This window comes from Phyllobates terribilis, unplaced genomic scaffold, assembly GCF_046119375.1.
Source record: "Phyllobates terribilis strain yellow unplaced genomic scaffold, ASM4611937v1 Scaffold_4__5_contigs__length_816908805, whole genome shotgun sequence".
NCBI classification, from domain to species: Eukaryota; Metazoa; Chordata; class Amphibia; order Anura; family Dendrobatidae; genus Phyllobates; species Phyllobates terribilis.
In genome coordinates, this window is record NW_027362764.1 from 696,132,174 (window position 1) to 696,147,137 (window position 14,964).

Sequence of the window (14,964 nt, forward strand, 5' to 3'; positions counted from 1 at the left end):
GGGATCTAGTTTAGTTCTATTGTAGGGACAGTTCTCCTGTCTTTCCTTAGTCCCTGTAGCAGATCATAACAGTAAGTCCAGCCCTAAAAGAAAAAAAAACATTTTCTGAGACTGAACTTAATTACGATATTGGTAATCGGGAATTGCTGGCAATTAAACTCGCATTTGAACACTGGCGTCACCTCTTGGAAGGTGCTGAATTTCCCATTCAGGTTTTCACTGATCATAAAAATCTGATCTATCTTGATGCTGCCAAACGCTTGAATGCCCGTCAGGCTAGGTGGGCACTTTTTTTCTCGCGGTTTAATTTTTCCGTTACTTACATCCCGGGTACCAAGAATGTTAAAGCGGATGCTTTGTCTCGCAGCTTTTCTCCCATGGTCGGTGTTGTGGAGGAAGAGGAGAGCATTTTACAAGAAGGTGTTGTGATTGCTGCTTTGGACTCCGTTTTGGAGGATGAGATTCTTAAAGCTCAGGAGAATGCCCCATCTAACACTCCCCATGGGAGGTTATTTGTGCCTAGGACCTTTAGGAGAGATTTGTTTGTTGAGTGTCATGAGTCTCGGTTGGCAGGTCATCCAGGAATTTCTGAGACCAAGAGACTTGTGGGTCGCAGTTTTTGGTGGCCTGGATGGCAGAAGGAAGTCATTAAGTGGGTGCGCCAATGTACTGTGTGTGCTAGATCCAAGTCTTCGCATGCTCCTGCTGCGGGGTTGCTTTGCCCTCTGGAGGTTCCTAGTGCACCTTGGACACATCTGGCTATGGACTTTATTACTGACCTTCCCACCTCTGAAGGTTTCACGGTCATCTGGGTGGTCGTGGACCGTTTTAGCAAGATGTGTCACTTGGTTCCCTTCATCAAACTGCCTTGCGCTAAGACACTCGCTAAGGCCTTTGTCAAGGAAATTGTCAGACTACATGGTGTTCCTACTGACATTGTTTCTGATAGGGGACCTCTGTTCGTGGCTCGTTTTTGGCGTGCCTTTTGTGACAGGTTGGGAGTTCATTTGTCGTTTTCATCTGGATATCATCCTGAGTCTAATGGCCAGACAGAAAGTAAGAACCAGGATGTTGAGCAGTTCTTGAGTTGTTTTGTGGCAGACAATCAAGAGGGGTGGTCTGAGTTTCTGCCACTTGCTGAATTTGCTCTTAACAACCATACATCCTCTTCTGCTGGGTGTTCGCCTTTTTTTTGCTGTTCTGGGAGACATCCGTCTTTTGGGTCATTCTCCAAATTGGTTTCGGCTGTGCCTGAGGAGGAGAGTTTTTCCGGTGATTTGGAGAGAGTTTGGACGGATGTGCGTGGTAATGTTCAGGAGGCTAACAAAAAATCTAAGAGGTACTTTGATAGGAAACGGCAAGAGGTTTTGTTTGCTGTTGGTGACATGGTTTGGTTGTCCTCTAAGAATCTGCGATTGAGGATTCCTTCTAAAAAATTGGGTCCCAAGTTCGTAGGGCCCTTTAAGGTGCTTCAGATAGTTAACCAATCTGCTGTTAGGTTGGAGGTTCCTACGTCCTGGAAGATTAACCCGGTGTTTCATGTTTCTCTGTTGAAAAAAGCTGATGTGTCGGATGGTGATGCCTCTACCACTGTTCCTCCGGTGGTGGAGGACGGGGAATATGAAATTTCCCGCATCCTAAATTCTAGACGGTATAGAGGGAGTTTGCAGTATCTCGTCGCTTGGAAGGGTTTCGGACCTGAGGATAACTCATGGGTGAGGGCGGATGATGTTTCTGCTTCCAGACTTGTCAGAGCGTTTCACAGGAGGTTTCCTGGTAAGCCTGGGCCTAGGGGATCCGGAGAATCCTCTTAGAAGAGGGGGTACTGTTAGAACTCTCCTGTTAGTTTTTTTTTAGTTTGCTGGTCACATGACCATTTTTGCCTATTTAATCCGGCTCCGCCCTCCTGGTCTTGCTGGACTTCATTGTATTTACTACTCTTGAGCTAGCTTGGTGCTCTGTTGCCGTTCTCTGTTAGTTTTGCTAGGTCTTCTGACCTCTATGCTTTTTGTTGTGTGTTTGTCTTTGACTGCTACTATTTCTGCTAGGAGGTGTCCAACTTATCCCAGTCCCTAGTTCTTGTAGGGATCCCTCCCTCACATCTATAGGTCTTCGTACAGACTAGCCGAGGACTTTAGCGGGTCTGATCGCAGGATCAGGTTCCCCGTTACATCGTAGGGATCTAGTTTAGTTCTATTGTAGGGACAGTTCTCCTGTCTTTCCTTAGTCCCTGTAGCAGATCATAACAGTGATATGCTAATGACACTCGGCTCCTGCTCTGCTGCGAGTGTGAGCCAAGTGTCAGTGCTCCGTGTTCTGGTCCTCTCGCATGAGAGAATCACAGCACAGGTGCAGAGGAGACAGAGAAAGTAATTTCTCCATCTCCTCTGTTGCTGGCGTCAGCGGGAATCACACTGCACTTGGGGGGATATCCGAGTGCAGTGTGATGTTTTCCAAGCGCCCATAGACTTATATGGGTGTGTGCGATCCGATTCACAGATGCAATCGCAGCATGCAAATATTCGCAGATGTGAGCTGCACCATAGGGTAACATTCAGCCAAGTACTATCCGATTGCATCGCAAGTGGGAGCGAGCCCTAAAGGGAAAATTTGTATTCACTGTCCCTGAAGACAAAATTTATTACTGAATACAAAGTTTACAGAGTGAAAGATCAGCCCAGGAGAAAGAAACAGATTTTTCATATAAGATCCATTATAAAGATTATTTTTTTCATCTGCACTATTGATGTCTGAAAAATTATTAAAACAGCAGTTACTCTTTAAGGATTTTTCCCTATTCATGTTCTATTCTTATCTAATGTATAGCTTGGTTCTGTTAGGACACAGATATGATTAGCGACTCCAAGTCCAGTTTAGCTACACTGTCCAAAGAAATGTAAGATACTGTATATCTTTCTCCTGTCTAATCCTTGGCCAAGCCTGCTGCTCTACCCCTATGCTTTACACTGCAGGTGAGCAGGAGAGAGCGATATAGCTTAGACCTCATGCACGTGGTTGTATTATTACTTGGTACATTGGATGGCGTATACATGAGCTATTCACCTATAGAAGCTCCATAGATATAACAGCAGACAGATCACAATATAGCAGCACATGGAGGTGCCACAACTCTGTACTACATACACAACATGTGGCCTTTATGTATTGTGCAGAATTAAGAAATATCTCCGAGGAGAAAAGAGAAGGAACAATGCTCTCTCTGCATGAATGCTGTCTGCATATATTGTATGATCCTATCTGGTATCTATATATGTCTAATATCTATCTATCTATCTATCTATCTATCTATCTATCTATCTATCTATCTATCATAAGATGGAATAACCTGATCTGTATTTTAGCATAAAACTGGAGCTTTACTGATGACAATGCCCAGAGGAGTCTACAAAGGTAAGGAAATGTTTTATTCCTTTAAGATCAGTGAAGCGGCTTATGAGAGAAAGCTCGGGCACAGTGTGGTGCTGACATATACATTTTGATGAGATTATAGCTGTTTTGTAAAGAATTAGTCTCCAGGCTTATGGACAGTGATTTTTTGGTAAAAATAAAATAATATAGGTAAAACCCCCTGATATTTTGGCGACTCTTTTGTAATAGATCTACTGCTAATAAACATTTTCCAATCCACAAAGAAATAAACGTTCCACAACCTTTGATAACTATTATTAGTGACACCGACACTTGCAATGTTTTAGAGTATATATTCACAGAACTACCAAATCATACCACCATACCATTACTAAATATGTGTGGTACCCCTGTACCCCGTCTACTGCTGCCGAGTAAAACAGTTGTTCTGTGGCAGTAGATTTGTTCCATTGTGGCATTACTACTTTGGAGCCTGTGAGATAGGAGATGTAATACATTGTATGTGACTCGCCCCCTGGGCCGTGGGGCACCCAGAACCGGGCTTCAGTGCGATGATGGGGGTAGTAGTGGCAACCCGATCCCGTGGCTCAGGGTGGTCAGACCAAATACTGTGGCAGTCTATTTGTAGAGTTATGAATATCCGACTACGCCACCCGTGGATTGCGGTCAGGGATAACCGCCGCTGCAAGGCAGACCGCTGAGGCTGATGTTGGTGTGCAGCACAGGGATAGGATAACTCCCCACAGGAAGAGTGTAGCCTCAGGGCAGCGCATGTGAATGCTGGGGGTGATAGTGCAGGCCGCAATAATAAGGGTTCAGAATCCGCTTCAAACAGTCCAGGGTCTCTATTGTAGGTATTACTAATGACCCAACAGGAGTACCGGGTAGGAATGGGCCTGGGTGTCTGAGAGCATTCGGGCGAGCCCCACTGGTCAGGGGGGGCTCTCTATGCTCTTGCTGACTATCCCCCTTTTCGTGGCGTAATAGCCCACGTCCCTGAGCTGGCCGTGTACTTTGCCTGTGTGGCTTGCGACTCGGGCCTTAGGTACCTTTTGCTTCTCCTTGCTGTACTGGTCCCTCTGTGTGGCGGAGCCTCCAGGCTTCTTAGGCCAAGGGACCTGAAATCCCTCGCGGGTTGGTTCTCTGCTGCTGGGCTTGCAACCCTGACAGCCTAGGACCCCAATGTCCGGTTGTGTACTTCTCTCAGCCAGGACCGGCTCTCGTCGCCTCTGTCCCTGGCTTGCAGTCTCTCCTCTGCCTCACGGACTCCTCAGCTGCTGCTGACCTGTCCCTCTTCTCTGAGAACCCTTCTGGACACTTCAGAAGTGGGTTCTGGTCTCTCTAACCCTGCCCCTATTCCAGCTTTTATAGGGGCAGCCTGCTCCCCCTACTGGCCTGGGACAGGAGGTGCTGCATGCTAATGGTCCCTGACCAGGGAACCTCCCTCCTGCTCTCAGACACAGCCTTTAATATTTGTGGCATCCAGGCCTGGGGTGACACATTCCCCCCTAGTAAAATTTAGTACTCCGGGACTAACAGAAAACACAAATACAGGGTATAAACAATAACATAACATATTTACAAGTACATTTTGTCCTTAAGGTCACGGCGCTTCCTTGACCGGGTGTCCATATCACCCAACAAGGTGAAGTTTTCCACAGTGTGGGGACCTGTCTCCATAAACCCCAAGTTCCTGGCCTTGTACGGGGCGACAAGGCTGAGCTACCTACTTTCGGCCACAAGGGAGCCAAGCCACGACAGGTTTTTCTTCTGTGGCCATCTTCACAAGAGGGCACCAGGTGCAGCTATCTACATGGTAGTTCCGGTTATTCACCGTCCATAACCTGCCAGTCCATTGTATCTAGGAAAACTGGGAAAACAGTATTAGTAACCAGGTAATAAACATAAAACATTTGCAATATACAACATTTAGATCTTCCAGCGAGCTGGTATTTGACCCCTAGTGCTCCGGGTTGACCTGCGTAACCCACTGTCTGGTGGTGGTCTAACCTGGCTTTCCACACTAGTATTAAGGGTACAGTTACTAGCTCGGTTCATAGGCAGGGCTGGCAGCTGTCTGCGGGTTCTTTGGCTTAACGCAGGCATGGCAGGCTCACTGTCAGCAGAGGGTTGACTCTCTTGGGCTGCTGGCATGGGTTCTTCTTGTTCTTCCTGCTTTCCTGTAGGCTCCTGCTGGGTAGGCTGAAGGAAGTGTAGGACGGGTACCACTATCGCATCGTTTATTCGAGTCCAGGACCGGGGGAACTCTCCAAGAACTGTGCTGATCATTTCTTCCTTGTCCTCTGGGGGTTCAAGGTCATCTTGATCTTCACTTGGACTCTGTAGTTGCTTGGGGCACTGTTTTAGGTGGTCTCTGGAGACGGTGCTAGTGGTTTCTCCTCCATCCTTGGTAATTACACATACCTTCCAGTTGTCGTGGTTGGACGGTAGTACTGTGTACGGGTCTCTCTCCCACTGGTCATCCAGCTTGTGAAGCCTTCTCTTCCGCTTCAGGACCTGCTCTCCAGGTTCCAGGGGACCAGCAGGGGCGTGTTGGTTGAAGAGCCTCTCCTGCATTTCTCTCGCTTGAGCCAGACTCCTCTCCACACTCTCTTGTACCTTCTTGTACTGTAGCCGCCGTTCCGTATCTCAGTCCGCGTCTGGGGAGGTGTCCTCGGGTGTCAGGACTCCCATCTCCAGGTCTATCGGCAGCTTACCTGGTCTTGCCCGCATCAGGTAAGCCGGGGTGCAATTCGTAGCATTCACCGGGATATGGTTGTCAATCAGGTCTGGCAGCTTCTCCGGCCACAGGCTGCGTTCTTCCAGGGGCAACGTCTTGAGGAGATCAATGATGATATTGTTCATTTTCTCACACAGCCCGTTGGTTTGCGGGTGGTAAGGCGTTGTCCGAATCTTCCTACAGCCGTAGAGGTTGCAGAACTCCTGGAATACTTCAGCCTTAAACGCTGGACCTTGATCTGTCAAGACCTGTTCCGGATACCCGTGTGGACGGCAGAAGTGTTGCTGGAAGGCTCTGGCCGCTGTTTGGGCTGTCAGGTCTTTAACAGGAACCACCACCAGGAACCGGGAGTAATGGTCCACAATCGTGAGGGCATAGATGTAGCTGGACCGGCTTGGAGCCAACTTCACATGGTCCAGAGCTACCAACTCAAGAGGCTGCCTGGTGAAGATGGACCTCAAGGGTGTCTTCTGGCTGGTACAGTCCTTCCTTCTGAGGTGGCATGGGCCGCAGTCCCTGCTCCACTTCTCTATGGCCCCTCTCATACTGACCCAGTAGAACCGCTCTCTCAGTAGGAACTCCAGTTTCTTCCACCCGAAGTGTCCCGCTCTGTCATGGTAGGCCTCCAGGACCATTGCTGCATCTCGTCTTGGGACCACTACCTGCCAGGTCAGCTCGTGCGTCCGGTGGTTGACAAGCCCTCTGCACAGCTTACCCTCGTAGAGGAATAGCCTGCTTTTCTCCTTCCATAACTGCTTGGCTTCCTCTGGAGCATCCAGGCCAGGGCTAGCATCTGCCTGGGTCAACAGGTCTTTCACCCGGCGAATTGCAGGGTCACTATCTTGCGTTTCAGCCCAGCTGTGGTGGGGTAAGGGGTTCAACATGACGGTGGTTAGGTCTTTGTCCCTTACCCGGTGAGAACACTGAGTGGCCCCATGCCGGTGGAACGCAGGGAGCTCTACTTCCTCCAGCTCTTCCGAGTCTTCTTCTCCTTCGGGTAGGTGAGGCATTCTTGATAGGGCGTCTGCGTTGGCGTTGGTTCTGCCTGCCCAGTACTTGATTGTGAAGTCATAATTTGATAGCCGGGCCATCCACCGCTGTTCTAGGGCACCTAGTCTTGCATTGTCCAGGTGTGTCAGCGGGTTGTTGTCCGTGTACACAGTGAACTTTGCGGAGGCCAGGTAATGCTTAAACCGTTCTGTGATGGCCCACACCACTGCCAAGAATTCTAGCTTGAAGGAGCTGTAATTCTCCGGGTTTCTTTCAGTGGGCCTCAGCTTCCGGCTGGCGTACGCGATCACCCTTTCTCTGCCCTGTTGATTCTGTGACAGTACGGCTCCCAGCCCCACATTGCTGGTGTCTGTGTGGAGGATGAAAGGCTGACCATAATCGGGGTAGGCCAGGATCTCATCCCCCGTGAGGGCCATCTTCAACTGGTGGAAGGACTCCTCTTCCGGCTTGTCCCACTTGAAGGGTGGCTTTTGGCTTCTGGTCTTGGATTGCCCTATCAGGAGATCCTGCATGGGAGCCGCCATCTTTGTGAACCCGGGGATGAACCTTCGGTAGTAGACTACCAACCCGAGGAACTGCCTCACTTCTTTGATGTTAGAGGGGCTTGGCCAGCTCTTGATGACGGTAACCTTGTCGGGGTCGGGGGCTACTCCCTCTGCACTCACCACGTGTCCTAGGTACTGTACCTTTGGCTTTAACAGATGGCACTTGGAGGGTTTCACTTTCATGCCATAGCCTGCCAGGGCTTCGAACACCTCTGCCAGGTGTTTTAGATGGTCCTCGTAGGTCTTCGAATAGACGATCACGTCGTCCAGCTAAAGTAGGACCGTCTCGAAGTTTCGGTGCCCTAGACAGCATTCCATCAGCCTCTGGAAGGTCCCGGGTGCGTTGCAGAGCCCAAATGGCATACAGTTGAATTCGCTCAATCCCATCGGGGTGGTGAAGGCGGTCTTCTCCTTGTCAGCCTCTGCCACAGGAACCTGCCAGTACCCGCTAGTAAGGTCCAAAGTAGAGAAGAAATTAGCTGATTTTAGTGCGGCTAAAGACTCCTCTATCCTAGGTAACGGGTACGCGTCCTTATGGGTGATACGATTGATTTGTCTATAGTCCACGCACATTCTCATGGTACCGTCTTTCTTTTTTATCAAAACTAAGGGAGCTGCCCAGGGGCTACAGCTATCTCTAATGACCCCAGCTTCTTTCATTTCTCTTAGCATGCCCTTTGCGTTCTGATAATGTGCAGGAGGTACAGGTCTGTGTCTCTCTTTTATTGGTGGGTGGCTCCCCGTGGGGATGTGGTGTTCTACCCCTTTCACTCTGCCGAAGTCTAGTGGGTGCTTACTAAAGATTCTCTCGTACTCCTGAACCACCTGGTAGACTCCTTGTTTTTGGAGCAAGGGAGTGGAGTCAGTACCCACGTGGAGTTTCTGGCACCAGTCCTCCTTGTGTTTCTGGGAGCCATTATCCTCCACCGGGGGAGATGGAGGCAAGGGTTCCACGACCCTGAGAGCATTGTGTTCGACGGCAAAAATTTGGCTAGTGTAGCGTACCGGGGCAAGTGTACTTCCCTTTCCCCGATGTTTAAGATCCGGACGGGTACCCTTCCATGGCGGACATCAACCACCCCCGGGCTGTCAAAATGGTGGGCCTGCTGTCTGAGTACACGGGTTCTACCATGGCTTGGTAGTCTCTCCCTCTTAACCCGATTGCAGTCCGACACCAGATCATCACTTCGCTTTTGGGAGGCATGGCAATGGGGAACGGGTCGCTCATCCTCACGCTACCGATCTCACCACCAGACAGTTCTACCTGTTGCCGTCTCATCAGGGCTCTTATCTCTTTCTGGAGGACCCTCTGTTGGCTGGAGCTCGCATTCATCGCCACCTGCTGAAAAATTACAATTACTTCTGAAAGACAATTTTTAATCACGTTAGTACCCAAAGTTATTTTAGGGTGACTTTCACGACGGTCAATGTCCACAATGATCACTCCCTGTGCCGGCAGTTCAACCTTACCAATCTTGATGGTCATCTCTCTGAACCCCACCTGCGGCACGGGTTGGCCATTGCTGGCGATGATGCTTAAGTCATCGTCTGGATAACGGGTTATATCAGCGTCACTCCAATACCGCTTGAAAAGTACGTAGGGGTTAGTAGTCACTTGAGACCCGGTGTCCAGCAGTGCACTCATGGGGATACCGTCCAGCACTACGGGTAAGACCGGGCATCCCTCCACGTGCTTATCGCGCCAATTAGACGGGTCTGGTGACCTTATGCCTGGGGGTTGGCCCTCTGCCCCAGGTCGGACCCATTTAAAGTACAGTACCTGGCTATGTGTCCTGGCTGGCTGCAACGGCGGCAAATCGGCTGTCCATCCTCAGTGTAACGGTCGGCGGGCCTTCCTCTGAACGACTGGATCCTCCTCTGTCGACGCCACGGGACATCCTCTGGACTTGAAGCCAGCTTGATTGGTCCTGACGGGTCCATCTGTAACGACTGTACGGTCCTGGTCAATTCAGCAACACTCTTTGTTAGGTCTTGGACCTGATGGTGGAGGTTCGCAGGCGGGGATGGATTTAAGGCCTGCGCATCAGCCCCCACAAGGTCTGCGGGGTAGGGCGCTGCCCCCTGGTGGTAAGTGATGGCAGGACGCCAGGAAGCTACAGCGCCACCTGGTGCGGGTTCTCGGAGCACCCAGATTGCCCTATCTTTGAACTGTGCAAAAGTCAAATCGGGGTTCTGTAGGGCCATCAGGCGCAGCTGGGTTCTGTGGGCGCTGGACAGCAGACCTTCTATAAACTGGTCAGTCAACAGTTTATCGGTGTCCTGCACGCTGCCAGGGTCAGCTTGTTTGATTGCTCCCAGAGCTTCTTGCAGGTTTAAGGCATAGTCTCTGATACTATCTTGGGCTCGCTGCTTACAGCCATAGAACCGCATTTTGATTTCTGCTGAGGTACGGGTGTCAAAGGTGTCCCGCAGACGGGTCAGAACCCCCTTTAAAGTCCTTTTCTACTCAGCTGTCCAAGACTTTACCTCCCATTGGGCCGCACCAGTTAACTGCCCTATTAGTATGCTTACTTTCTGTTCTTCTGTCAGGGGATAAACCTTGAACAGGCTATACAGCCTTTCTTTAAAGTCGCCCAAGGTATGTGACTCACCAGCATACTGGGGCAGCCAGGCCGCTCTGGGGATATAGGGCATTGAGAACGGCATCACAGCTGCAGCGGCTATGCTGGTGGTAGAGGGTCCCTCCGCGTCCGAAATCTTCCTCCCCCCTAGTTAACCGTGGCCTACCTTCCGACGATCCTCTTCTGTAGGCCGCGGCTCCACTCGCGATGCTCTGGGTGAGGACCTTGCGTCGCGGGGTGATGACGTCAGCGTCGCTCTCTCTCCTTCCAGGACCTTGCGCAGCGTCTCAGCGTAGGGCACGTCTCAGCGTAGGGCGGAGCTTCAGGTCTCGCGCGTTTTTGACGTCCACGCCCCTCTTCTTCCCACGCGGCGTCCTGAAGATGGCGTCCGATGGCGGGAAAACGGCTGAAGATGGCGGGAAACGGCTCCGGATGGCGGGAAGTGGCCCCGAATGGCGGGAAATCTCTTTTTAAGGTACGTGTACAGTCTTTTCAGGCGCGCAATACCCGTTTGTGGCGGGTTGGTCACAATCCTGCCGACTACGCCAAAGCTGACTCGCCCCCTGGGCCGTGGGGCACCCGGAACCGGGCTTCAGTGCGATGATGGGGGTAGTAGTGGCAACCCGATCCCGTGGCTCAGGGTGGTCAGACCAAATACTGTGGCAGTCTATTTGTAGAGTTATGAATGTCCGACTACGCCACCCGTGGATTGCGGTCAGGGATGACCGCCACTGCAAGGCAGACCACTGAGGCTGATGTTGGTGTGCAGCACAGGGATAGGATAACTCCCCACGGGAAGAGTGTAGCCTCAGGGCAGCGCATGTGAATGCTGGGGGTGATAGTGCAGGCCGCAATAATAAGGGTTCAGAATCCGCCTCAAACAGTCCAGGGTCTTTATTGTAGGTATTACTAATGACCCAACAGGAGTACTGGGTAGGAATGGGCCTGGGTGTCTGAGAGCATTCGGGCGAGCCCCACTGGTCAGGGTGAGTGTGTAGGCCTACCGTTCTCTCTATGCTCTTGCTGACTATCCCCCTTTTCGTGGCGTAATAGCCCACGTCCCTGAGCTGGCTGTGTACTTTGCCTGTATGGCTTGCGACTCGGGCCTTAGGTACCTTTTGCTTCTCCTTGCTGTACTGGTCCCTCTGTGTGGTGGAGCCTCCAGGCTTCTTAGGCCAAGGGACCTGAAATCCCTCGCGGGTTGGTTCTCTGCTGCTGGGCTTGCAACCCTGACAGCCTCGGACCCCAATGTCCGGTTGTGTACTTCTCTCAGCCAGGACTGGCTCTCGTCGCCTCTGTCCCTGGCTCGCAGTCTCTCCTCTGCCTCACGGACTCCTCAGCTGCTGCTGACCTGTCCCTCTCCTCTGGGAACCCTTCTGGACACTTCAGAAGTGGGTCCTGGTCTCTCTAACCCTGCCCCAGTTCCAGCTTTTATAGGGGCAATCTGCTCCCCCTACTGGCCTGGGACAGGAGGTGCTGCATGCTAATGGTCCCTGACCAGGGAACCTCCCTCCTGCTCTCAGACACAGCCTTTAATATTTGTGGCATCCAGGCCTGGGGTGACACATATGTGCGTACACTGAGGATTCATAAATATGCATCGTAATCTATACTTTGCTGCCATCTACTGGTCGGTGTATGTGTATGAAAATTAGGTGATTAATCTCCTCACAACAAGCTGCCATAGAAACAGCTATCTCCTTACATCTCCTAACTCACAGTGCCCAAAGTAGTTCTGGGACACTGGAACAAATCTACTGACACACAACAACTGTTTCACTCAGCAATAGTAGACCTTGTACTGGGATGACAAACTACAACTCAGAACTAAAACAACATTTTTTTTAGCTCTTCAAAGGCGAATAGGAAAGATCGAAGGACTTAGTCACTCAAAGGCCTGCACCAACCTGGAGCTAACCCTTCATATAGTGGCCACTAGTACTATCCAGTCACTATATTGTGACTTTATAGAACAATAGGATTTTTCAAGACAATAACTATCATAATTAACGAAGAAGACTCAACATTATATATATCCTACCAAAGGCAAAATGAGTCAATATACTGTATCTCCAAGAAATTTATAAAAAAAGATTAGAATTTTATTGACTCAACATTTACAAACACTAATAAAAACGGCCATGCTATAAGCACTAGCGTATCAAGAAACTGTCTCCTATATACCGTATTTTTTGGCTAGATGACACGCTGGACCATAAGACGCACCCCGAATTTTGGGGTAGAAAATCGAAAAAAAAAAAAAGATTTTTATAAGATGGGGGTCTGTCTTATAGTCCGAATTTAAGGTATCTTATCTGGGGGGCGGTAGAGCAGGGTCACAGGAGGCAGGGTCCTTTCTTTAGGAAGCTGGCGGTGGCAGAAGTGGGGCAATGCTGCAGGCCCTGGGTTGGAGGAGGGGGTATCCCAACGGTACGATGCTGCTGGCCCGGTGTTGGTGATGAGGCAGAGCAGAGTGCGTTGTGTGACGCCCTGCGGCTGCAGGCTGTCACAGAACTCCTGGGTGTTGCACAGATGGGATTCTCCCCAGTGGCCTCAATACATGCAGACACCTCCACCCAAGTCCACTAGATGGAGCCCTGTCAGGTATATATATACAGTGCCTACAAGTAGTATTCAACCCCCTGCAGATTTAGCTGGTTGACACATGCGGAATTAACTTGGCATTGTGACATTTGTACTGTAGATCAGCCTGGAAGTGGGAAATGCACTGCAGCAAATTTTTTTTTTTTTTTTTTTAAAACGTTAAAAGTTAATTCAGAGTGTCATTTATTATTCAACCCCTCAAACCACAAGAATTCTGTTTGGTCCCCCTAAAGTATTAAGAAGTAGTTCAGGCACCAAGAATAATGAGCTTCACATGTGTGGATTAAAGATCTCTTTTGCCAGCCTTTTCTGACTATTTAAGACCCTCCCCAAACTTGTGAACAGCACTCAGACATGGTCAACATGGGAAAGACAAAGGAGCATTCCAAGGCCATCAGAGACAAGATCGTGGAGGGTCACAAGGCTGGCAAGGGGTACAAAACCCTTTCCAAGGAGTTGGGCCTACCTGTCTCCACTGTTGGGAGCATCATCCGTAAGTGGAAGGCTTATGGAACTACTGTTAGCCTTCCACGGCCAGGACAGCCTTTGAAAGTGTCCTCCCGTGCCGAGGCCAGGCTTGTCCGAAGAGTCAAGGCTAACCCAAGGGCAACAAGGAAGGAGCTCCGGGAAGATCTCATGGCAGTGGGGACATTGGTTTCAGTCAATACCATAAGTAACGTACTCCACCGCAATGGTCTCCGTTCCAGACGAGCCCGTAAGGTACCTTTACTTTCAAAGCGTCATGTCAAGGCTCGTCTACAGTTTGCTCATGATCACTTGGAGGACTCTGAGACAGACTGGTTCAAGGTTCTACGGTCTGATGAGACCAAGATCGAGATCTTTGGTGCCAACCACACACATGACGTTTGGAGACTGGATGGCACTGCATACGACCCCAAGAATACCATCCCTACAGTCAAGCATGGTGGTGGCAGCATCATGCTGTGGGGCTGTTTCTCTGCCGAGGGGCCTGGCCATCTGGTCCGCATCCATGGGAAGATGGATAGCACGGCCTACCTGGAGATTTTGGCCAAGAACCTCCGCTCCTCCATCAAGGATCTTAAGATGGGTCGTAATTTCATCTTCCAACAAGACAACGACCCAAAGCACACAGCCAAGAAAACCAAGGCCTGATTCAAGAGGGAAAAAGTCAAGGTATTGGAGTGGCCTAGTCAGTCTCCTGACCTTAACCCAATTGAAAACTTGTGGAAGGAGCTCAAGAATAAAGTCCACATGAGACACCCAAAGAACCTAGATAACTTGGAGAAGATCTGCATGGAGGAGTGGGCCAAGATAACTCCACAGACCTGTGCCGGCCTGATCAGGTCTTATAAAAGACGATTATTAGCTGTAATTGCAAACAAGGGTTATTCCACAAAATATTAAACATAGGGGTTGTATAATAATTGACCCACACTTTTATGTTTAAAATTTAATAAAATTCAACTGAACAACAAAACTTTTTGGTTTGTAAGATTTATGCTTCTGTTCATAAAACCTACTCTCGTTTGCAGTTTGAAGGCTCTAACTTATTTGCATCTTATCAAACCAGCTAAATCTGCAGGGGGTTGAATACTACTTGTAGGCACTGTATATACTGGGGGTGGAGTTCAGGAAGTCAGTTAGTAGGAAGCAGTCAGTGTGACACGATGCTGCAGCACCAGACAAGCTGAAGTCTGTGTGGCTGAAAGCCAGGCTAGGCCCAAGTTGCGGGCTAGTCTGGCCAGTGAGAGCCTAGAGTGGGCTAGAAGGCAAGGAGAAGAGAAGAGCCATGAGGGACAGAGGAACCGCAGAGGGTTCGTCCCCTGTTGCAAGCCGGGCACCGGGCCCGAGCCTATTGGGACCTCCATGCCCAGTAGGGAATCCGGCATACTGAGTAGGATTTCATATCCCTCAGTCCACCTGTGAATACCGCCTATTTAGAGGACTAGGTACCAGGGATCGTGGTAACCAGTGGGAAAGCCCTCGCTGCCAAGCAAGACGGGTGAAAGAAACATCAAGGGAGCTAGACCCTGTTCCAGGCAGGTCAGAAGCTCCAGGGAGAGAGACAGGAAGATACAGAAAGGAGGCCTTACACCCGCTCACTGGGGAG

At 50.1% G+C, this 14,964-nt stretch overlaps 1 protein-coding gene across 2 annotated transcripts in view; it reads left to right on the plus strand.

Moving 5' to 3' along the window:
• The window catches only part of SLC26A7 (solute carrier family 26 member 7), a 96,999-nt gene that overhangs the window by 44,169 nt on the left and 37,866 nt on the right, over positions 1-14,964 (plus strand). For both annotated transcript variants that reach the window (XR_012320170.1, XM_073679575.1), the window contains exon 14: positions 3,363-3,411. Coding sequence is in view for 1 of the 2 variants with exons in the window: in XM_073679575.1 (XP_073535676.1) it covers positions 3,363-3,411 (49 nt within the window). In the remaining variant the exon portion in view is untranslated. The remainder of the gene's footprint in view (positions 1-3,362; positions 3,412-14,964) is intronic.